Source organism: Zalophus californianus, chromosome 2 (genome assembly GCF_009762305.2).
Source record: "Zalophus californianus isolate mZalCal1 chromosome 2, mZalCal1.pri.v2, whole genome shotgun sequence".
NCBI lineage: Eukaryota > Metazoa > Chordata > Mammalia > Carnivora > Otariidae > Zalophus > Zalophus californianus.
In genome coordinates this window covers 199,225,231-199,248,144 of record NC_045596.1, presented here as the reverse complement: position 1 = coordinate 199,248,144, position 22,914 = coordinate 199,225,231, and the positions used below count along the sequence as shown (strand labels likewise).

Here is a 22,914-nt window from a genome sequence, read left to right as displayed (position 1 = left end):
TTACTTAGATGAATTTAATTAGTGCTTTTTTTCAGGTCTTTTCAGTAGTACTATATAGAACAGGAGAAATTAAATAGGACGAATTAAAGCCGTTAAAATGCTATGTAGTATTCTTTCCTTGAGTCAAAATTAATTATCAATTAATATGTGGCTTACTTAAATGCATTAAAATGCAGGGGAAATACACATGGCATTTTCCCTGAAATAATCTGCTTATATAAAATAATTTAAAAGAATTAGAGTAGGTGCAATAGTATTTGAAAATGGTCTCATTTTTGATACACAACACACAGATTTTTCTCACAAAGAATAAGCCTAAGTAAATAAACTTAATTAGGAATAATTTTCTAAACTATTTTATCTCTAGGAAAACCAACATAATCACTAACAGTATAATAGATTTATCGTCCTTGTTTTAACGTATCTTTAACCTGATGATTAGTATTTTGATGAAAAGTATGTGTGTGACAAATATAACTTACATTCTTTTATATGACGGATTATATTTTTTCAAATACATAAGTCTGTAATTTCTGACGTTTTCACAAGGCGGCTTCACCCATCATATAAGAACTAGTAACGATGCAAAAAACAATAATTAAACACTAATATTTTATCTCTATTCATAAATAAAATGCTAAATATGAGTGCTTTATTTGAAAATTACATGTAGGAGTCTCAAAATTAGATGTCACTAACCAGACTTAGAAAAAAACTTACAGCCACAGACTTTTGGATTCTCTCTTATTACCATTTACACACATACTCACAGGGACACACACACACTCACATGCACACACATGCAACAATACTCAGAACTAACCCATCTCCTTGCCTCCATCCTTTCTCTGTGATCTGTTCCACTCGAATCAGCCAGATGGATTTTTTTTAATTCAACGTGAATTTTAAAATTTTCTTCTCGGAGCCATTACACTTCTATGACCACTCAGAATCTAATCAACTCGCTGAGTCATTTGACCCCGCGCCTCCCAGTTCCTGGTGCCCCCCCATCTGCACTGTGCCCCTCCCTGTCCCCTCCCTTTGCCTCACGCTGTTCTGACCAGGCTGCCTCCTGGGGCAGAGCCCGGTGTGTTTGTGCTCCAGAGCTTTTGCTCTCCTCACTCTGCCTGAGACAGGTCTCCCCTTCCTGGGCCCAACTTCTCCGTCCACTGAAGGTAAACCGACACCCACTTTTGATCACTCCCTGTCTCCTCATCCTGCTCTGGTTTACTTCTCAGCACTTTGCTAAGTGCAAAGCATTGGCCTGTAGGCTTTATCAGCTTCTCTTTGGACTAGTGTCCCTGTTCCTAGAAGGCAGCCTGAAACTCCATGAACTCCATTCCCTCTGAGTGATGATCCCAGCATTATAGCAGTTCCGATATGCCGGCATCCAGTTATATTTAGTGTGATGGGACTCCAACAAAATGTATTTCTGGGGCACCCAAGCTGCACCATTTCTAAAACTAGCAATAGAAAGTATGCTTAGTTATAGAAATAGGTGGCTTTTTGAAGTATAAGGTTTAAATAATCGTCTCAAAAACGGAAGAAGCACGCCTCTGAGCAGAGAGATTTCAGACAAAATTTAATTGCCAAGAAACTTTTATCACTGTAGCAATCCATGAGAGGTTTGGTTGGTACGTTTATTTTGCTTTGTTTTCAGCAAGTAGCTAAGCCGCAAGACCAGGAATGTTCGTTTTATACTCAGCAGAGCAGTGGGGAAATTTCAAGAAGAGATAAAGTCAGGGCAGGCAGAGAAAGCAAATAAATCAAAGCAAAACATTAAGGAGACTGGGAGCAAGTTTCCTGGCACCTGGAAAAATTATTTCAAGTCCCATAGTTAACCACCTGATGTAAACTTAGAAATCACCCACACAAAGGAAAATGTATTAAAACAGGTAAGCAACTGTTACGATAAACTAAATTATTCTGGCCAATATTCAAATAATAGAATAAGTTTAAGATAATGTAAGCTCCATGGATATTAATATGAATAAAATACATCAAAATATCACTTTAATATTAATTTTGCTATACCAGAGGGATTTATTTGGAAGCTGAAAACTGGGGGATCTGCTTTAGTAAATGCTACTTATACTCCCATTGTCTACTGCCTCTCTTTTTTTTTCTTTTCTTTTCCTTCTTTTTTTCTTTTTCTTTCTTTCTTTCTTTCTTTCCTTCTTTCCTTCCTTCCTTCCTTCCTTCCTTCCTTTTTTCTTTTCTTTTTAGTCCATTATTCAGAAAGAAAATGAAGTCAGGTTCTAAAGTGCCAGGTACGGACCTGACTGTAAAAATGAGCATACCACAAATATTTTTTTCAACAAAATAATGAGTATCAATGCTGAGTCTCTTCATTAGTTTACAAATTGTGCTCCGAGGACATCCATGAAAGGGTTGCAAGTAGCAAAACAGAGTCCAGAAAATGGGCTTTGGCTCCCATGACAAATTTCAATCAGAGCAATTATTTCTTTAAATCAATTTCCTATATTGAGAGTTCACAAAATCTTGCATTTGAAAAGAGGCTTCTACAGCTCAAAGGAGGTTGAATGCCATCAACTTAATCCAAGAAGAAGATAAGATTTTTAATAAAAGATGTGTTTGAATCTACTGATTTCTGGAAGTGTGGAAAATAATTCTGACTGTAAGCAGAAATCAGAGGGCACTCTTTCCCCTGAGGAATTTCCAAACTTCCACAAAGTTTCGTTCTAAACTCTAAAATTATTATATGCCTTGCCTGGGTATAAATGCTGCTAGAAATATATTTTAAAGGCATAATTCAAAATACGGAATAAAACATTATTTAGAGACATACCTTGCCATATTTATCATAAAGAAAAATGGAAACCACCAAAAAGTTTAACAACGGATAAATCATTACAGTAGGATGTATCCAAACCACAGGACTATGGATGTGTTTACCAAGCATTTGTAAGACTGCTTCAGTAAATTCCTGAGTTACAATACTAAATTTATAAAATGCAGGGTATACTACCAGATGGGTAGTCTCTTCTCAATTTTAAGATTGAATGGAAAATTATCCAGGAAAAAAAAGGAATACACACACAAATGCATGCGTAATGTTCAATTTCTAATACTAGGAGATATTCTCTAATGTACTCTGCCTAAGGCTGTGTAGACACCAGTGCCGATTAAAACCCTGAAGTCAGAAGGTCTGGGTCTGAACTGAGTTCTCCCACTGGCTTTTGTGTGAAAGTTCTTCTCTTCTCTGTGCCTTAGTTTACATATCTGTAATGGAGAGGATAATGGTATCTCTCCATTGATATTGATTCATAGTGTTGACATGAGGGTTAAATGCATTATTAGCTATAAACTGCTAGCACAATGCTATAAAAATAAAAATAGCTATTACTATATCCTCCCGCTTGGCATATGGCAATCAGTCAATGATGGTTCATTAAATTATTTTTGAGCGTTTTCTCTTAAGTTTTAAAAAGTTATGCTGCTTTGGGTAAGACTGTACTTCCCAAGTCCACTTGCTGATTATCCCAGGAGGAAGGAGTGGTCCAGAGAGAGAGAGAGAATCACAAAGAGCTGAAGGTCCAGAAGCAACTACCTTCCCTGCCTTCTGCTGTTCTAGGGCCTGGAATGGAGGACAGCCCCAAATCTACTTGTAATGTTTCTATAGACACCACTATGTTATATCTGAGACCATCAGGAGATTATCCTTTTAAATCCTTTATCTTTGTACATGTCTATGCTCACCAAAAGGAGCAGTGGTCTCCTCATCGCCCCACAACTCCACAACCCCCAAAGATCTATGCTTCTCATTTGTCTTTCCTCCTAACTCTCCCAAGTTCTTGACCCTTCCACTAGGTCCTGTGAAACTCAAGGTCAACTATCAGTAAAAGTTCCTACCTCTCAACCATTCTGAGGCAACCCCTCTTTATGTAATGGAAACCCAGATGTCTTCTGAGATGGTGCATCATGAAGGCCTCCCACATGGTAAACGTTTGCCTCCACAGCCCAAGTACGGCTGGCCCTGGAGCTGGACAACATCGCCACCTATGCACATCTCATTACTCTTTCCAGATCCTTTGTTTTTTCCTCCCTAAATTGCCCCAGCTTTGAGTCTCTGGTCCCCAGAATCCAACACCTTCTTCCTCTGGTCATCTACAAAATCCCCAGGGCATCCCCATTATTCTTTGAAGATTTTTATCCCTGGCACACTGTCATGTTCTCCAGCTCCAAGCTTGATCGAATTCTTGGTTTCCATATCAATGCTGGACAGTCCTCTGAAGACTGGCTTCTCAGTTCACTCACCCCCTCTCCCAATCTGGCTCCAAACCAGCACTTTGTCCACAACCTAGCCTTTCACCTTTTCACCACGATACCTGGTGATTTTCCAGAGCTGCATTTGAAGTGTCCTGTGATCAGACCCCCATTTTCCCGAACATCTTGACTTCAGCAATTCTTTGGCTCCACAGGACCTCAGAGTCCCCTGATCTTGCCACCTCCCACTCATTCCTTCATGCCCTCGTGTCTCACCTTGACATCCTTAGATTTCACGGCCATTATTTAAATCACTCCCTTGCCCTTGCAGTAAGTCCACTGTCAATACCTTAGATTCAAACTTGGGCCAAATCCACATTTATTCACATAGAGTTAAATCTGGCTGGAGAAAAAGCAAAACGAGAAATATGCAGATGGGTCTAACTTTAAATCGATGGTCAAATCCACACTGGCCTTTAAAGATGGTATTCTTACTTCATTTCCATCGGGTTTTAGTCTTCCTTTTGGGGGATGACCATTTCTTAGTCCCTTCATCCTTAACCTGCCAACATGCCCTGCCATATTCTTACCCTTATGTAGTGATTTTCTATTTACTAAAAATAAAAAAAAATCTAAAGAAATTTTATAATCTGTGAATACCCTATTTGATCACTTCTTTGTACTTCTGCTCATAAAACATCCATCCTGTATACACCAGAAAGATTCCTACCTAGGGTAAACATCTGTTTGTGTTCTTGCTTTCATCCCTGATCAATTTTCTAAGCCCAAGCTTCAACACTCTCTCCTCTCTCAAAATGATCATTTTCCTTTTTTTTTTTTTTGTTGGAGAATTGTCCTCAGCATACAAACATGTTATAATTTACCCCAATTTTTTTAAAGTAACTACACCTCGAGTCCACATCTACCTCCAGATTGCACATGCACCTCTAGTCCTAATTTGAAAAAAAAAAATCCCTTTCCCAGGGACACATTAAAAAAAAATGTCTATTATTGCAATCTTGAATTTGTTCCCATCCTCTCTTGAACCCACTCGAGTCATGATTTTATCCTTCCTGGCCCACAGCAGCTGCTCTTCTCAAGGAGCAACATCAATAAATCCTACAGTCAGTTCTCATGTCACATAAGCCCTCAACAACACTGGGCAGTTATCCATTTCCTCTTCCTTGAAGTATGTGTGTTTTTTTTTTCACTAGGTTTTTAAAACTATTTTTTAAACTTTGAAATAATTGCAAATGAAGTTTGCAAAAACGGTAGAGTGATCCCTTCTCCCATTTTGTACCATTGATTAAATCTTACATACCTGCTACAATAAAAATGGCACTGGTTCAATGTGTACACACATTTATTCACTAGGAGTTTTAGGAAATACTCTTCTCAGGCTTGCTCTGACCTTATCGGCCATTTATACTCAGCCCTACCTTGTTTCCTGTCACCCTCCAATCCTTAGCACAATGCCCAAGGCTCCATCGTTAGATCTTGTTCCTCCCTGACTATATTCATTCCCTTATTGGTCTCATCTAGGCTCAGTTGCATGGATTTAAATCCCATCTGTATGCTGACAGTTCTCAAATTTGTAGTTCAATTCCAGATCTCTCTCCTGAATTCAGTGTTATGTATCCAACTGCCTCCATGATGCATCCATATGGATGTCTAAACAGCATTCCAGACGGCCCCCAAGTCATACTCCTGATCCTTCCCTTTCCAAATCTGAACTTTCAGTGTCTTTTCCATCTCAATAGATAGCAACTCCACTCTCCCACTGACTCAGTAAAAATGCCTTGGCATCATCCATGACTCTTTTATTTCTTTCAAATCCCATGAGTACAGTGTTATAGAACACTACTGGCCATTTCTTCAAACTCTGTTCTCAATCCAACTGCATCTCGCAGCATGCCCTGCCACTATCACCTCTCAAAATAACATCATCTCTCACTTTGAATATTGTGATGGCTTCCTCACAGGTTCTCTGATTTTCTCCTTCCCACCATAGATTCTCTTCTCAAAAGAGCAGTCAAGTAATCCTCTCAAATTCTAAATGAGATGATGTCACTTCTCCAAACATTATGCCTTTTCATATTATTCACAATAGAAGCTAGTGTCCATGCTATGGACCACAGGACCCTCCAGGACGTTTCTCCTCCTGCCTTTTCTTTGACCTCCTTTCCTACCAGGCACACCATTGTCTAATCTGTCCCAGCCATACTGGATGCTATGATATCCCTCTTTCTCTCGCTGTATGTGCTAGTCTCAGGACCAAAGTCCTAGCCATTTCTTTGATCTGGACCACTCTTGATATTCCCTTAGGGTTTACTCTCTCATCTCCATGAGGGGTCCAAGTGATTTTGGTTTTGCCAAAGACAGAGGTTTCCCAGGATATAGGACTTTAGGTACTAAAACTGGGACAGCCCTGGGCAAACCAGGTAGCTGGTTACTACAGTTCTTGGTCAAATGTCACTTATGAGAACATCTCTGAGCAGTTATTACTATTAGATATGTGGTGTATTTGTTTTTACTCATCTTTCTATGTATCTGTGTTATCTATTCCCAAGGAAAAATATTATTTCCATGACAGCTGGGATTTTTCTTGTTTTGTTCATTTTGTAGCCACGGCTTCAGGAACTAATGTACATAAACTACAGCTTGTGGGCCACATTTGTATCCCTGTTATTATAAATAAAGCTTTATTGGAACACAGCCATGCGTATTTGTTTAGGTAATATCTATGGAAATGTTTCTATAACTGACTAGCTGATATAGAGACAATATGGTTTGAAAGACATAAAATATTTACTATCTGGCCCTTGACAGGAAAAACTTACTGACCTGATAAGTGTATCTGAAAATTTGTAGGTCCTTTATAACCAAGTGTTTCATTAAAGAATGAACACAAATAATAAATAGGCATGTTCTATTGGAAATCAAGACAATTAAGGCAACTTTGGGACATCATTTTGATACTACTAAATTCTTAGCAAATTAAAAGTAAATACATCAAAACCGAGAGTAATCGTGGGGAAACTCCTTGTAGCATGGAAATTTGTTCAGCAAGTGTGCAATGCATAAACAACTTTCCTAGAACTCTATCCTTAGGAAAGAATTAAACAGAACAAAAGAAATCATATATGTACAGAGACACTAATTAGAGCATTATGTGCTACAGTAAACATTGGAAACACTCATTATGTTCAATTATGGGGAGAGAAATAACTATTAATTTGTATAATTTTGAGGATGTTGAGAATAAAATGCTATCAATTAAAACTAAAAAGTTTATGATATAACCCTGATATTGAAAAAGAAAAACAATAAATGTAATATGCTCTGTGACTTTAAACTCTGAGAGATTTTCAGAGCTTGAGTTAGTCTCCTTTGGTCCCTATTCTCCTTCCATCTTAGCTCTTCAATGATAATCTTTGCAATAATAATAGCAATTATTGGTATTGAGCACTTTGAGCATCTTAAGTAATCCTTACCAGTCCTGTGAGATTAAAAGTATTAGTCTAATTTAATGGATTCAGAACCGGTAGCTTTACAAGCAAAGAGCTTGTCCAAGATGTCCCAGCTAATACATGACAAAGCGGGATCTTGAGTGATCAAGTCTTTCCTATTAAGCAAGTCCATTACTACCTATCACAATGAACATGAATATATTTATATTGGCATTAGTCAAATTCAGTTCTACAACTGAATGTGTTACCTGGAATAAAATCACAGAAAAATACCATAAATTAATCCACAAAACTGAAAAATAATTGGCTTACAGGCACTTGTGATTATGCTTTAAAGTTGTTACAAGATTGTATTTAATGAGATAATGTAAAAAAAAAAAAGGCACTTAGTAGAAAGCCTATTGAAGACTGAAATGCAAAACATGTAAACCAAATTTACTATAACATAATGTTGACATGTATTTTCAATACCTCTTTTTTTCCCCCTATTTGGTAAGACTTAGAGTTGTTTATTGAACAGTGTGCAAAAAAAGTACTTAAAACAAAATTGTCTAAAGTCATTCAAACTTAATTTAGAGCCAGGTTTCTTATATGAAGATTGTCCCACTCAATCTTACTTCATAATGCGTGGTCCTGACATGACAGATCATTTAACATTCATTTTATGTTATTTCTGTAACATAACTGATAAAAACACAGCTGTGTTTTAAATATCACAGAATTTATAGGCTCCCATAAAAAGCATGACTTCTCTCTCTCCTCCTCCCCTCCAGCTACATCTTCCCCAGCCTCTCTCTCCCCCCATCATCACTAGCAGTGGAATATCTGCAATTAAAAAATCTCGAGTGACATTTCATAAAGCACTGGCAAGTGACATATTGTCATTTCCAGTCACGTTATGTAAGGGTTATCAATTAAAGAAATTCGCAGATTGAGACAGCTCCACGTGAACCACAAGCATACATTATTGAGCCTGTTTTATTAAAGGTATTCCTCAAATCACTCTTCGTTCTTCATTTCATGGTATCTTGGCTTGCTAACGATCATTCATCCTTCTAAGGAAAATGCAACTGCCCCAAAATGCATAAAACAAGTCAACTCTTAAAAAAAAAAAAGGCATAACAACTGTCACATCCTGTATTCTTTAAAGTCATCACATAATACTGACAATGTGTTTTGACACATTTAGGTGAATATTTATCTTAAATGCATGTGTTTAGACAGAAACAAGGTTAGAGCTTTATGGAAGCTTAGCTTCCAATAATGATCCATTTGCTATTATTTTTGATAGTTTACAGATCATGCCTCTCAACAAAACAATAGCGAACAATCTCTCCTTCAAATTTCCCCAAAAAAGAGGCAGCAGTCTGCGGTAAACATAAAAAGCACAAAATGAGAATGGGCTATAGCACTAACTGTCTTTGTATCCTTGGATAAGATGACTTGCATGTCAGGGAATTCAGTTCCTCATCACAAAATATAAACATTAACCTCAAAATTTTGAATGATACAAAATAGTGTGTAAAGTTTATAATATGACACCTGCATTGGAGATTTGATCTAAATAAAATATTTAGCCATGCTCTCTCTACTTCTCCATGGCTTTCCTTCTTGAGTATCTCAGAGTTACCTTAAAAGATTCCATTGGTTGGAAATAGAAAATAAAGAAGGAATAATTATTGGTCAGCTACCTCTCAAATATTTTTGTATATTGCCTCAACTGCCTCCCACGATGACTCTGCTTGGAGCCAGACCACCACCTCCTCCTTGCCACCACACTGAACCAACTACCTGGCACCATCTGCCAAGTCTTGTCTTTCTGCTCAAGGGTGGGGGATTCCTGGGAGGACAGTTGAGGGGTGGGGTTTAGTGAAGAACCTAAAGCTGCAAGGAAGAAAGAAGAAAAGAGGTTTGCACCAACTTAATCCAAAGAAAGCCCTTCCCCAGAGCAGGGAGGCCATTTGACTGAGAAAACAGACAACTATCTGCTTTGTTCTCTCCAAGGTTGATTTACTCTACAAAGACTTAGCTCTCGCAAATCATATTTAGCCTTTAAAATAAAATATGAGAAAGGCCTTACTGCTCTCTACGGGCTTAAGGTTCTCTTGAGCTAAGCGTGCACAAAATTTTTCATTTGCAACCCATGGTTAGTCACTTCCAGGAGGCAGTCTGGTGACTGGCTTAAACCACTGACACCTCCACAGAAGATACTGAGCCCAGCATCGCTTTCCCCTCCTGGCATCTGACTGCCTTTGTTTTTCTCCTTTCTGGGCACACAACCTCTGAATGGCCTGTGGGGCTGGGAGACATCTTCTTGTGCTGTGTGTGGGAGCAGGTGGAGAAACAGGAGGACACTGAACACCCCCCTCCCCACTTTCATCGCTCTAGGGGGAAACAGAGTCACTGGCTGATCCTGAGAGCACATCTCCACCAAGCCGTGTTCCCTCTGCCCCTTCCCAGGTTTTTCAGGCCAGGCTCAAACAGAGTTCTCAAGAAAAGTGAATGTCTAATTCAAACTCAAATGTTTACTTACAATCTAAAACTTAGATTATTTTAAAGACATTTATTTCTCTTGTAATTTAGAAGGGAATGGGCAGGACACTGCAGGAACAAATGACATGAAATGCCCAGGTTCGGATTCTGCCTCTTTCACCTGCTACTAGGTGACCTCAGAGAGGTTACTTCATGCCTTGGTGCCCGAGACTATGTTAGAAACAGGATCAATGGAAACATGGAACTTGAATGGTTATTTTGAAAATTAAATATAAGAATATATGTAAGGCATGTAAACAGGGCTTGCTCTCTGGTCATTGCTAGATGTTTCACTACTAGTATTACAAATTTTTCTTAAAACTTGACAATTTAAGGGGCACCTGGGTGGGTCAGTCATTAAGAGTCTGCTTCTGGCTCAGGTCATGATCCCAGGGTCCTGGGATCGAGCCCCGCATCGGGCTCCCTGCTCAGCAGGAAGCCTGCTTCTCCCTCTCCCACTCCCCCTGCTTGTGTTCCCTCTCTCGCTGTCTCTCTGTCAAAAAACAAAATCTTAAAAAAAAAAAAAAAACAACTTGGCAATTTAGGTGACCAAACTGAAATTTCTATCATTTGATAACAAATGTTACTGCACTCACTACCTATTCAGATACTTTGAGTTTGATCAATGATTCCCTTAAGAAAAAAGGACTCTAGAAAGAATCTACATCTGGAATATTGCTAAGTCTATATTTTCTGCACTGTCATGCTATGTATATGCATTTGTGTATCCAAGTGCATGTTGTCCATTTAATTTCTGTCTTACTGATGCATTTCAACAGTGACCCGTAAAATAGAATGACCTGTTCCTACATGGACTAACCCTTCAGGAGGCACTTCATCTCCCCTCCATCTGAGTCTCCCCCTTCATTCAATTTCTCTCCTTAAATCAGCCTGCTAGTTTTTATTTTTTTCATCCCAAAGAGTATCAGTGATGCATAAAAACCTTCTAAGAGCTACCAGCACTGAGATCCTGTAGGTTACATGAATTTGTTTTCAGATTGTTTGCCCACTGGGCTTCATTCACGTAGTTCCAAAATCTGACACTGCTTTTAAGACTAGAAGGCAGATGGGATAGGAGCAGTAATTATAATAGTTAAATTTTATAGAATTTCACTACGTCAGTTTCTTGGCTAAACACTTTACCTGGATGGTCTCACTTAATCTTTACGACAGATGTATGAAATAGTTACTATTATACAGAGAAGGAAATCTGGACCAGAGAGAGAAAATAAGTTTGACCGAAGATACAGCACACAATTGGCAAGCAAGATCTGCTCCCAGGTAGCACTGCGGCACCTATAATGTGATGCTCCATCGTCTCTGTTCATTCACCTTCTTTATGTGCTGGACTTTGCAAGGTGCTTAGCATATGCTATTTCCCATAATCCTCATACTAATACTGAGAATAGCATCTTTTAAAAATATTCGCTTTTTCTCTTCATAATACTGTGTAGATATTGGGTATGTGGCCTCTGGTGCTAAACTGCTGGGTCCCGACGTCACCTGTGTGGCTTTCTGGCTGGTGAACATCTTACCTTAGTATAGGTAACAGTGTACATCTGGGGAAGCAAGGTTCCAGAATTAAATCGAGCTCTTCCCCTCCCCAGAATGAGACTTATTTTTATTCATTCATTTTTATTTGAGAGAGAGAGAGAGAGAGAGAGAGAGAGAGAGTGAATGGGGGGAGGAGAAGAGGGAGAGGGAGAAGGAGACTCCCCACTGAGCATGGAACTGGACATGGGGCTCAATCCCAGGACCCTGGGATCATGACCTGAGCCAAAGGCAGACGCTTAGCGACTGAGCCACCCAGGCGCCCCCTCGTTCATACTTGTTGAGTCCTACATGCACAAAGCTGTTTCCAATTCTTTGCTTACTCCACCAACTAATCTGCACCTTCTTCAAAGTTATCCATAATCTTCATTCATTAGACCCCAATGTCATTTGTTCCAAAAGTAAGACCGCATATGAAATGAGGTTCCTTTTGAGAAATGATTTTGGATTAATCAAGAGCTAGCTCACTCTTATCTCTTGCCTAAACTAATTTTAAAAATAGACTCTACTTTCTGATACTATTCAGCTCAAATCTGCTTCAGCAATTGCTGAGAAGTTAAAGGGAAGAATTCCAATCAGACTATGACACAGATTTGTATACTTCAGACCCATTTTCTTATCAGTCCTTATCATGAACCTACATCTATATATTGAATCTACATCATAAGTGAAAATGAAACCCACTCAGCACCAGAACTCCACATGCATTAACAACTGGTGGGGAAGGAACAAAGAATACTAAAATTCCTCTGCCTGTGAAAGAAATCTGAGCCATTTGAAATTACAGCTGCCAGCATATGTGGCAAATGAGAATTTGAAACATGGCTTTCAAATTGAGATATGTTGTAACTCTAAAATACACACCAGGTTTTCAAGAAGAGTGTGGAAAAAACACAAACTCCTTCATTAATAGTTTATACTGATTTTACGTTGAAATGGTCATCTTTGGACTATGTTCCATTAAGAAAATGTATTAAAATTAATTTCACCTGTTTGTTTTGACTTCATCAATGTAATTATTAGGAAATTTTAATTACATGGTCAGCTCGTACTTGCATTATATTTCAAGTGGAAAACACTGTTCTAAACACTGAGGAATTAGCTTTTATTAGGCATGTGGCAGCTGAACATCCCCTTAATCCCTGACCAGGTGATGACAGTCACAGACCCCACCAGCTACATCACACACAGAGGATGCTCTGGGCTACAACCTAGCTCATCTTGAACAAGTGCATCTATGGCATTTTCCCATACCATGTGTCTTATCCTTCTACCCAAGAAGATTACAAATATAGTATCTTCCCTCAAAAAAAATCTCTCACTTGTGTTTGCTTTCTTAAAAACCTCTCCATTTTCTCTTGACATATGCCTGGAAAACATTACATTTTTAGCTTGAGCCAATCTCTTCAGTTACAAACTTCAAAATCCACTTGCCTACGTGTGTGTGTGTGTGTGTGTGTGTGTGTGTGTGTGTGTGTGTGTGTGCCTGTGTGTGTGTCAGGGGGTGGGGAAAGACTATACTTCAGCAGAAGCCAATAATACGTCTAAAATAATGAAACAATGCTTTAACAATTCTGGGAAGAAATATTTTCCTTGTATAATTTTATACTCAGCTATAGTATCCATGAATGTGGATGCAGACAAGGACATTTGCAGGCATGCTAAGGCTTAAAGGATTTTCCTCTGAAGCAACTGTTCTTAAGGAGCTATTTGAGGTGAAACAAAGAGAAAGGAAGACATTGGATTTAGGGAAAAGTGGGCAGATTGAGTGGGGTAGTGAAGGCAGAGCCTGGGAAGCCGGTGCAGAACCCTCTGAGGGATAGTTCAGGGAGCTGGGGGTAGTGGGTTTGGGTTTGGGTAGGGCAATGGAAGTACGATATCCTGGGAGAAGTGGCAACTAGAGACCTCAGGAAGGACAGAAAGCAATTGTCTGAAACATGAAGCAATCTAGTTTAACAGAAAGTCTATGGCCTTCAGGAAGAATAGAGTTTGCTTCTAGTAAAAATTCAAACACGTGTAAAGTAGAAAACATCCGGATTATTGTGACAACACATTAAGTTTTACTAATGTGCAAGTGAAAAATAAAGATAATTCAAAATTTTAGGACTAATGGAAGGCAGTCGTGGCATGAACAGGCCAGCTATTTACCAAATCTGTTTCTTCTTCTTCCTAAGGGAGATCCAACTCCTCACCTCCCTTCCAGTTAAGTGTGAACACAAGGGCTGAGTCTAACCAACACGATGTACATGCAGGGACCCGTTCTACCCACTCCAGGTTTGTCCTCACTCTGCCAACTGCATGGAGACAAGGCTGGCAACTCATTGAAAGCCAGGTACAGAAGTTTCCAAATTATTAATCATATCAGAACCACTTGCCATCAGGAATATTCATGTGGAGTTTACTATGTGCACACAACATTTGTGTTTGAGCTTGCCAATATTACATTAGCTAAATACGTTATACAAGATAGCCTTGGTCCAAATGTGAAACAAAAGTAATTATGGCATTATTATGAATAATTGAGGCTAAGAAAGAATTCATCTGAGCTCTGAGTGCAACAGAGGTTGTGATTTTGGATTATAGAGGAGGCAGTCTAATTACAGGCATAATACTTAGCTCTGCAGTGAAAAATATTTACATAGTTATAATAATATGAATGTTATTTATTGCTTTTCAGCCTTTAGACAAATTAAGAAGGACTTAATTGTGATTAAAACATAAAATATAAATGTTAACAACTTTGATATTACAAAAGTTTTTTACAGCTGAGAGAATAAGGCAGGAGGAAAGGATTAGAAGACACACCAGAGAGAGAGAGGCCACCTAACTAGTCTCTGTTAATGCTGTGTCTCCTGTCAGCCTGAGCTGTAATCCTGATAAAGCCTCGCCTGGGCTTTTGATTTTTGGGTCTGTCCTTGTTTCTAACATTTTTTTGGCCCTCAGACATCAATTCTGGGAACAGATTTTGGCGACTATGAAGGGACCCTAAGACCAGACAGGACTCGGTGGGACTGAAGATTCAGGACCTGAACTTGCTGGCTCGCTAATGGGGGTGGACGGCCATCCCAAAGCCAGAACTAGGATGCTCCCGGATGCAGGCTGGAGTATTGGCCAGAGGACCACGGCTTCACAAAGCACCAATGAGCGGCCTGTGTTGCCTGCCACTATCAACCAATCAGGGTGAAGCCTTTCCAGCCAATCAGGATGAAGCATTTTCCCTGCTTCCCCCTCCTTAGCATATTAGACTGCGAACCCCAGTGGGGATTTTCTCAGTATAAGCAGGGCCTCTGCTCTGTTTGGAGAGACAGCATCACTACTCGCTGGCCGTGCTAGGTCTCCTTTCAGCTTGAGCTCTAGTGCCACTAAAGCCTTTCCTGTGCCTTTGGAGAAAAAAAAATATATATATACTGACTGTGTATTTAACTTTTTAAGATAATATACAGAAATCTAAATTAGGAGAAACCAAAAAAATTTTTAAAAGTTAAAAAATTAGGAAAAACAAGACATGGTAGATGGGAGTAACAGATGTTAATACTCATAGCAAGAAGTCAATTAAAAAATAAAATTGATAAAAAAGAACAGTATAAGCAGTTACAATAATAAAAAAATAGTTAAATGTTATCAAACTATCTATGGCATAGAGTATGGTAGTTTCAATGAGATGTTTCTTTTCATAGTAATCCCTTTGCTATTACTATTTTTTAATTATGTGCATATGCCACTTATATTAAACAAATTTTAATAAAAGTAGGATGATTCAATCAACTATCTTGTTATATTGTCCAAGTCATAAATTTATAACCTATGTCAGCACAATTTGAAACCTCCTTACTTTTATTAGAAGAATAATTTTAATTCCCCTGCCTACATCTCAAGGTGATTAGAGATAAAAACAGGTTCATGAATTTATGGACTTCAGCATATTTGCAAATTGAAATTATATAAACACAATTGTTAGATGCCTTTCTATGGAAGTTCATAGAAGTTGTGCATATAATGTTAACATAGACTAATCTGTGAAGTGCAGAATATACAAAAATAAGTTTTTCTTAGGACAGCTTATAATTGATAATGTCCAGATCTATGAGTTCAGGTATCTCAGCTCTGCAATAGCTGTTAAGAATTATTCTATAAAGCACTTTGCAAATACAAAGTGTTCCATCATTGAAAGCATCAAGGCACATCAAAGGTGATGTTTAGGGAAGAAATAGCATGTATCTCTGGCTGGAGTAGACTACCGTTTGCTTGGAGCTGGCTTATTTCAAATAGCATATGACTAATGCAACTGTCCTATCATTTATGCAAAGCAAAAACTATTAAGCTATCCTAATCTCTTCCACACCCAGCCATAGCTCAGGTCCCCAAATGCCCCTCATATCTACATATTCTCCGTGTTGCTATGTTCATGGAATAAGGCAGCTGGTGTAAGATCACACTGATACTTAAAAAATGAGGTCCAGAATTGGAGAGTTGCCGGGTCTAAGGAGAGGCAGTAAAGGAGGTACTGACCTACTTCATGCTGGGATAACTTGAGGTGAGGACCACTTCTCCCTGGGGTTGCTTTGGATCAGATAATTGTTTCTTATGAAGGAGCATTTTCCAAATGCAGCTCTTTACTTACTTCCTTTCTACCTTCTTGATCATGCCATAAATCTGGAGACAACAGCCTGCTGTTTGGTTTCCATTCAAGAAGAATCCATGCTCTTTCAGATTTTATACTCTATGGCCCTCCAGTGTCCAGGGGACCAAAGTAATGTGTGATATATCCTGGTGCCTCATGTTGTAGTCTTTTTGATTTAATAATACAGTAGGGGAAGCATAAAGCAGATGAAGATGGCACATAAATTCTGAGCTGAGAGCACCTATTATTGGTTCTATCTACTTCCCTCTTTTCCTCTTTTGTATTTCTCCTCTAAATACCCACCATACCTGCACACACAGAAACAGCAAATCTTTGCAAAGACTGGAAGAGACGATAGGAGCCATAGGCAAAAATGGAATGAAATTAAGGAAGATCTAGATGTTAAGTTGAAAACTCCAGGATAAATGAGGAAGATGGAAACAGGATACTTCCAGAAGACGGAAATCTGAAATCTCATTCTGGAAAGAAGTCAGTTTGATGTGGGTCATTATAGTAATTAGAGGAATCCATTTTAAGCAGAAGAGGCTGGTGTCCCATTTTATTATGCACTAATTTTATTGAATATGTGGTTCTCCCATCTTTCTTTAAAGAGTATCACATGATTTTAGAAATGATACACACCTTTAAGTGCCCTTGTTCAGGTTAAATACTGCCACTTGGAGTTAATAGGCAAATTTTTCAACACTAGCCAGAAGTCATTGTAATGGGATATAGTGGTATTACCATTAGTAATGCTATCCAGAAGAATCCTCCAGTGATTCCTGGAACTAAATAACTAGAATGCAGGGGAAACAGAAAGTACCCTCATTTCATTTTTATAAATAATCTAAGCCCACTTCACTAAAATTCATTTATGTCTCCCCTAGATATGCCACACCTACACATTTATAAGAATTAGGTCATTGATTTTTTTTCTTGATAATTCAGTTACCCAATTCAATGACAAACTATTGCAGCTTTCAAATTTGTTTCATAAAATAATTATATCTAATTTAATGCCCTTTGAATTTGCTACTAGCCCAAGCCCTGGGAAGAGCAAAATGTAAGTATAAATGTAATAATCTGTAATAAAGAAGAATAAATATTTATCCTGACCAAAGTATATTAATATGGCTGTAATTTAGTAAATTGGTGATTGAATAAGAATGATTATGGGCCTATTGTTATATTAACTTTGACTTTATAAGGTTTATAATTGTGGAATTAGTAAAGACCCTTCGATTAAGAAGAAAACTCCTTGGGGAAGAAAGACGTGATTATGGCTACTGCTAATATTTACTTTTTGCATTTTCAAGTTTACAGTGACTCCTTATGTGATACTCAACATATTTCTACACCTCTATTAAGTTCCTGAGGGAATCAGGGATAGCAGTAAGGGGAAAGAGCTATAGACTAGGCTAAATTTTAATGTAAAGAGGAATTGAGAGTGTAGTTACAAAATTTTTATGACTACATACTATTTCCTGGGAGGTCAAAAACTAATTCAAGAAACAACGTTAAGACATTATGTCCATATATAAAACGGTAACAAAATAAGTGCTATAGGCCAGAAGGACTTTTTTTTAAGCAATCTCAAAGGAGGTTGCAATGTAAGAAATGACAGAAATTTGGACTTATGTGTAAACCTGATAAATTAGTAAGATTTATGGCCCTAAGGAAGGTAAAAAGGTAAACTGTGTAACAGGATAAAAACAGCAGGAGTTTGGGATTAAGCATGGAGTGGTATGTTGGGAAGGAATTCTGGTATGTAAGGATTGACAATTTCAGTGGTGTAAACACTCCCCCAACAGTGACATCCAGTTCATCATGGGGTGTGAGGAATGCAGAGCAGAAGGGATGCTACTGTCAGTGGCTTTGAGGAAAGCCAGCACCCATGAGCCCTGACAGAACATTGTATGTGGGGAGAAACACTTCAGTCTGTGTCTGGGAACACTGACATATTACATTCACAATGCAGTCAAGCCACAGTCATCCTGGGGCACATTGGTAGTCATAACAAAGACTTGGCACGTCACTTCTGCTGAGTCACTGAAGGGGTCTGGCTGAGGGAGAAAGGTGGTGACGAAGCTATGTGTGTTGGGAAGGACCATCAGGGAGTAGAATGTAGGATGGACGCTGAGATTCTACACATGCAACTCTAACCAACGTGAAGTGGGTCTGAGTGAAAAGAAAAAAAAATGGGAACTGGAAATGTGGAGTGGGTGGTGGGAATAAAGATAAGCACACCTAGCATACAGGGAATAAGAAAACAAAGCTGCAGGAGCTCCAAGGTTTATCCAGAGTGGAAGGGAACAATGGTGGGGGCAAGGAAGAGAGCATATATTTAGGATATCCCAGGGGCAGTGTCCTTAAGTGGGATCAGTTACTTGAGGAGAATCAAAACAAAACAAAAACAAAACAAACAAACAAAAAAACAAGGCAAAAGGAACAGAGGTCTGGATTTTGAGTACACTGTTCTTTTGACAAAATGGAAAATAATAAATAGCAGTAAGGAAAAAGAGAGACGGGGGGAGAGAGATAATAGACTTCAGAGACATGCAGAGGAAATACGCATTTCCAGAGGAAACATAGACACTTGGAATAGAAAATATTCCCAGTAGGATTTTCTCCAGGATGGAGGAATAATTTGAACTATGGGCTCATTTGGGAATAATCTGAACTATGCCTGACCTCCATCAACTACTAGCTAGAACACCTTGGACAAGTCACAGTCCTTAACTTTGGATTCCTCAGCTGCAAAAGGAGTCTGCAATCAAATACCTACTTGTGAAGATGAAACCTGAAACAGCTGAAGTGATCAGTATGTCCTAGCTACCAGCAGGAATTAGAGTAACAGGAGTCTAGCACTGGTAGTAATACACTATTGCACATGTAGTTAGCGCCTGGGAGATCTTAGGAGCCTACAGCATTTAACCAAAGCAATTTTAAAGAAGCAAAGTATCCATTAAGTAGCATAGACTGAATCAGGAGTGCATGGGTTTGTTCATAACACCCAGTGCTCCATGCAGAATGTGCCCTCTTTAATACCCATCACCAGGCTAACCCATCCCCCAACCCTCCTCCCCTCTAGAAACCTCAGTTTGTTTTTCAGAGTCCATCATCTCTCCTGGTTCCTCTCCCCCTCTGACTTACTCCCCTTCATTCTTCCTCTCCTGCTATCTTCTTCTTTTTCTTTTTTCTTAAAATATGTTGCGCTATTTGTTTCAGAGGTACAGATCTGTGATTCAACAGTATTACACAATTCACAGCGCTCACCGTAGCACATACACTCCCCAATGTCTATCACCCAGCCACCCCATCCCTCCCACCCCCGACCACTCCAGCAACCCTCAGTTTGTTCCTGAGATTAAGAATTCCTCATATCAGTGAGGTCATATGATACATGTCTTTCTCTGATTGACTTATTTCACTAAGCATAACACCCTCCAGTTCCATCCACGTCGTTGCAAATGGCAAGATCTCATTCCTTTTGATGGCTGCGAACAAACAATGAATCATGGAAAACTACACCAAAACAAATGATGTAATATATGGTGATTAACATAACAATAAAAATTTAAAAAAAAAAAGAGAGACAGTCCAGGAGTGCATGGGTGACAAAGCGTGGCTCTGTGAGGTCTCACAGCCGAGGTTGGAAAGTCGTGGGACTATGAGCATGGATTAGAAGTCAGACACGCATATGAGTCTCAACAGATCATACACTGCTTATCTCTGGGACCTGTTGAAAATACAAATTGTGTTTCTTTATCTGTTAAACAAGTGTCCATGGTTGTTATGAATATTGATATGATCTGAGTAAAGCATTCAGCAAGATTTCTGGCCTCACAGTAAGGCCTTAATAAAGGTTGGCTACACTTTTATTTTTGAAACCCTAAGGTGAGTTTTCCCTCAGGAAAGTCAGAATTTAAGAGTTACAGTCAGCTCTTTCCTAAAGTTATTGGAGCAGTAAAATAATGTTATAGAAAAGGCCTAAAATCACAGGGTGTGTCAGGAAAGTAATTCTAACCTCGCCCCAAATCATGCCACTGAGCACTTGGATATGGCGTATTCTTTCACAATCACCTTATTTCAAAGGACTAAGAGTGCTGAAAGAGTCCTTAAAAGGTATCCTTTAATTATCAAGTCATGTTTGTCATTTATTTATTTATTTATTTGACAGAGAGAGACACACAGAGAGAAGGAACACAAGCAGGGGGAGTGGGAGAGGGAGAAGCAGGCTTCCCGCTGAGCAGGGAGCCCAATGTGGGACTAGATCCCAAGACCCTGGGGTCATGACCTGAGCCGAAGGCAGATGCTTAATGACTGAGCCATCCAGGCACCCCTGTGTTTGTCTGTTTGTTTGTTTGTGTGTGTGTGTGTTTGTTATTTTTAATGAGAAAAAAAGATAAAAAAAAAGAAGCCATCAAATCAAGAACATAAATGTGCATAGTAAATCCCAGAACGCTAGGAGAGCAAGAAGGCCATAGAAGTCGAGAAACTGAAGGAAGAAAAATGTGGGTATTTAAGGAACACATCTAAGTTTGTTATTGGATTTACAGGGTCCAGTCATGGCTCCTTGGGTCACATGGAACATGACTTCTAGCAACAGAATAAACTGACGTGGCAAGACCCAGCAGGATGTGAATTCTTTTCATGTAGGGGAAACTTTTATACCATCAGTACCAAAGCCACATATTTACTCTGAGTTCATAACACCATCTGGTCATCTGGTACTCACCCCTGCAAAACGGAGCCGGGAAGTCCCACAAAGCACCATTCCCAGGGCTGACGATGCAGGTCAGAATTGCATGGCCTTCCAAGATATAGCCAGAGAGACAGCTATACCTGATCTTGTCCCCGATATTGAACCTTGTTCCATGGAGAACTCCTTTCAGTATTTCCCCAGGATTTCCACATGTGTGGCTAGGTAAAACTATTAAAAGAAAAAAAAAAAAAGTTAAAGATAGTTCTATTGAGATACACTTCTATCACAAAACATGCACTGCATTTGAACTATTCATATTAGCAAACCTAGCACAAACACATTTTCATTTTGCCTGAAAAAATAGAGAAAATGTATTCATGTTTTAGAATATCTACCATTTAACCATGTTTAAAGATCCTTTTAAAAGTATAAATAAATGCAACTTGAGAAGAGGAAAAAATACAATTCTGCTTAGACTCTGTGTTCTAGGTGATACGTAGATTATTTTTCTAATTATGAGATTCTACAGTCTCCCAGCGTTAGCAGCCAAGTAACACAGTAGGGCTATGGGCATCTGAAAAAGTGGAATCAGAAATACAGCAGGAATGAATGCCATGCTGATCCTATTCCTTCAAGACCAACACTGCCAAACACACATCGCTAATCAATGTTTAATCAATGTTTGTTGGACAAACAACTGAATTACGGAATAAATTGAAGATCTCATTCATTAATCTATCAGACTTAAAAAAAAACGCACCACTATTATATTCCAAATTGGTTGTCTTCACACATTTATAGTGTCTGGTTCACAAGGAAGTTTTACCTATTAGTTTTGACAAAGCAAGTTGGTAAGAAAGCCTTGATTCTGTTCTGGACCTGCTCACTTTTTAAAGATTGATTGATTTGATAGAGAGAGACAGCAAGAGAGGGAACAAGCAGGGGGAGTGGGAGAAGGAGAAACAGGCTTCCCACTGAGCAGGGAGCCTGATGTGGGGCTCAGTCCCAGTACCCCGGGATCATGACCAGAGCCAAAAGGTAGACACTTAACAACTGAGCCACCCAGGCACCCCTGGACCTGCTCACTTTTTATGTTGAGAGCATTCTCTGCCTAATCCAACTGCCTTGAAACCTAATCAACAGGATGACATTTCATACTCAGAACATAATTTTGAAATTCGTTGATTCACCATTAGGTTAAATGGATCAAGTTGAAGATTGTTGGTTACTGTCCACATTTTTCTGGTTTAAATTTAGCATATGATCAGTAAGTCAGAGTTATCATGAAGTAGTGAAATAAACCAAGGAGACTGTCACTTAAAAAATAAATGATTTCAGGAGTGCCTGGGTGGCTCAGTCAGTTAAGCATCTGCCTTGGGCTCAGGTCATGATCTCAGGGTCCTGGGATCCAGCCCCAGGTCTGGCTCCCTGCTCGGTGGGGAGTCTGCTTCTCTCTCTCACTCTGTCCCTCCCTCTGTTTGTGCTCTCTCTCACTCACTCTCTCTCTCAAATAAATATTTTAAAAAATGATTTTCAGAAAAGCATTTCCAATAAAGTATTTTATACCTGTATCTTTTTTTTTTTCTTTTTAACATGGACCTGGGAGTGGATTTTGATATATACGTATAAAGGAATGTGAAATATTGTTTTGTTTGTAAACTAAGAAATAAAACTTTCCCAATAAATGGGAAGGGAATTTCAGTGATTTCTAAAATGATTTTTATTACAAAACTACTTCAATAGGGACAAACTAATGTAGAAACACTTAGAAAACAAATATTACAACTTAGATACGTTATATTGACATG

The 22,914-nt window shown here is 38.9% G+C and overlaps 1 protein-coding gene across 1 annotated transcript in view; it reads right to left on the bottom strand.

Moving 5' to 3' along the window:
• CSMD1 (CUB and Sushi multiple domains 1) overlaps positions 1–22,914 on the bottom strand; it is a 2,028,797-nt gene that overhangs the window by 1,040,564 nt on the left and 965,319 nt on the right. The window contains exon 4 of the mRNA XM_027598604.2: positions 21,140–21,334. Within this exon, the coding sequence (XP_027454405.2) occupies positions 21,140–21,334 (195 nt within the window). The remainder of the gene's footprint in view (positions 1–21,139; positions 21,335–22,914) is intronic.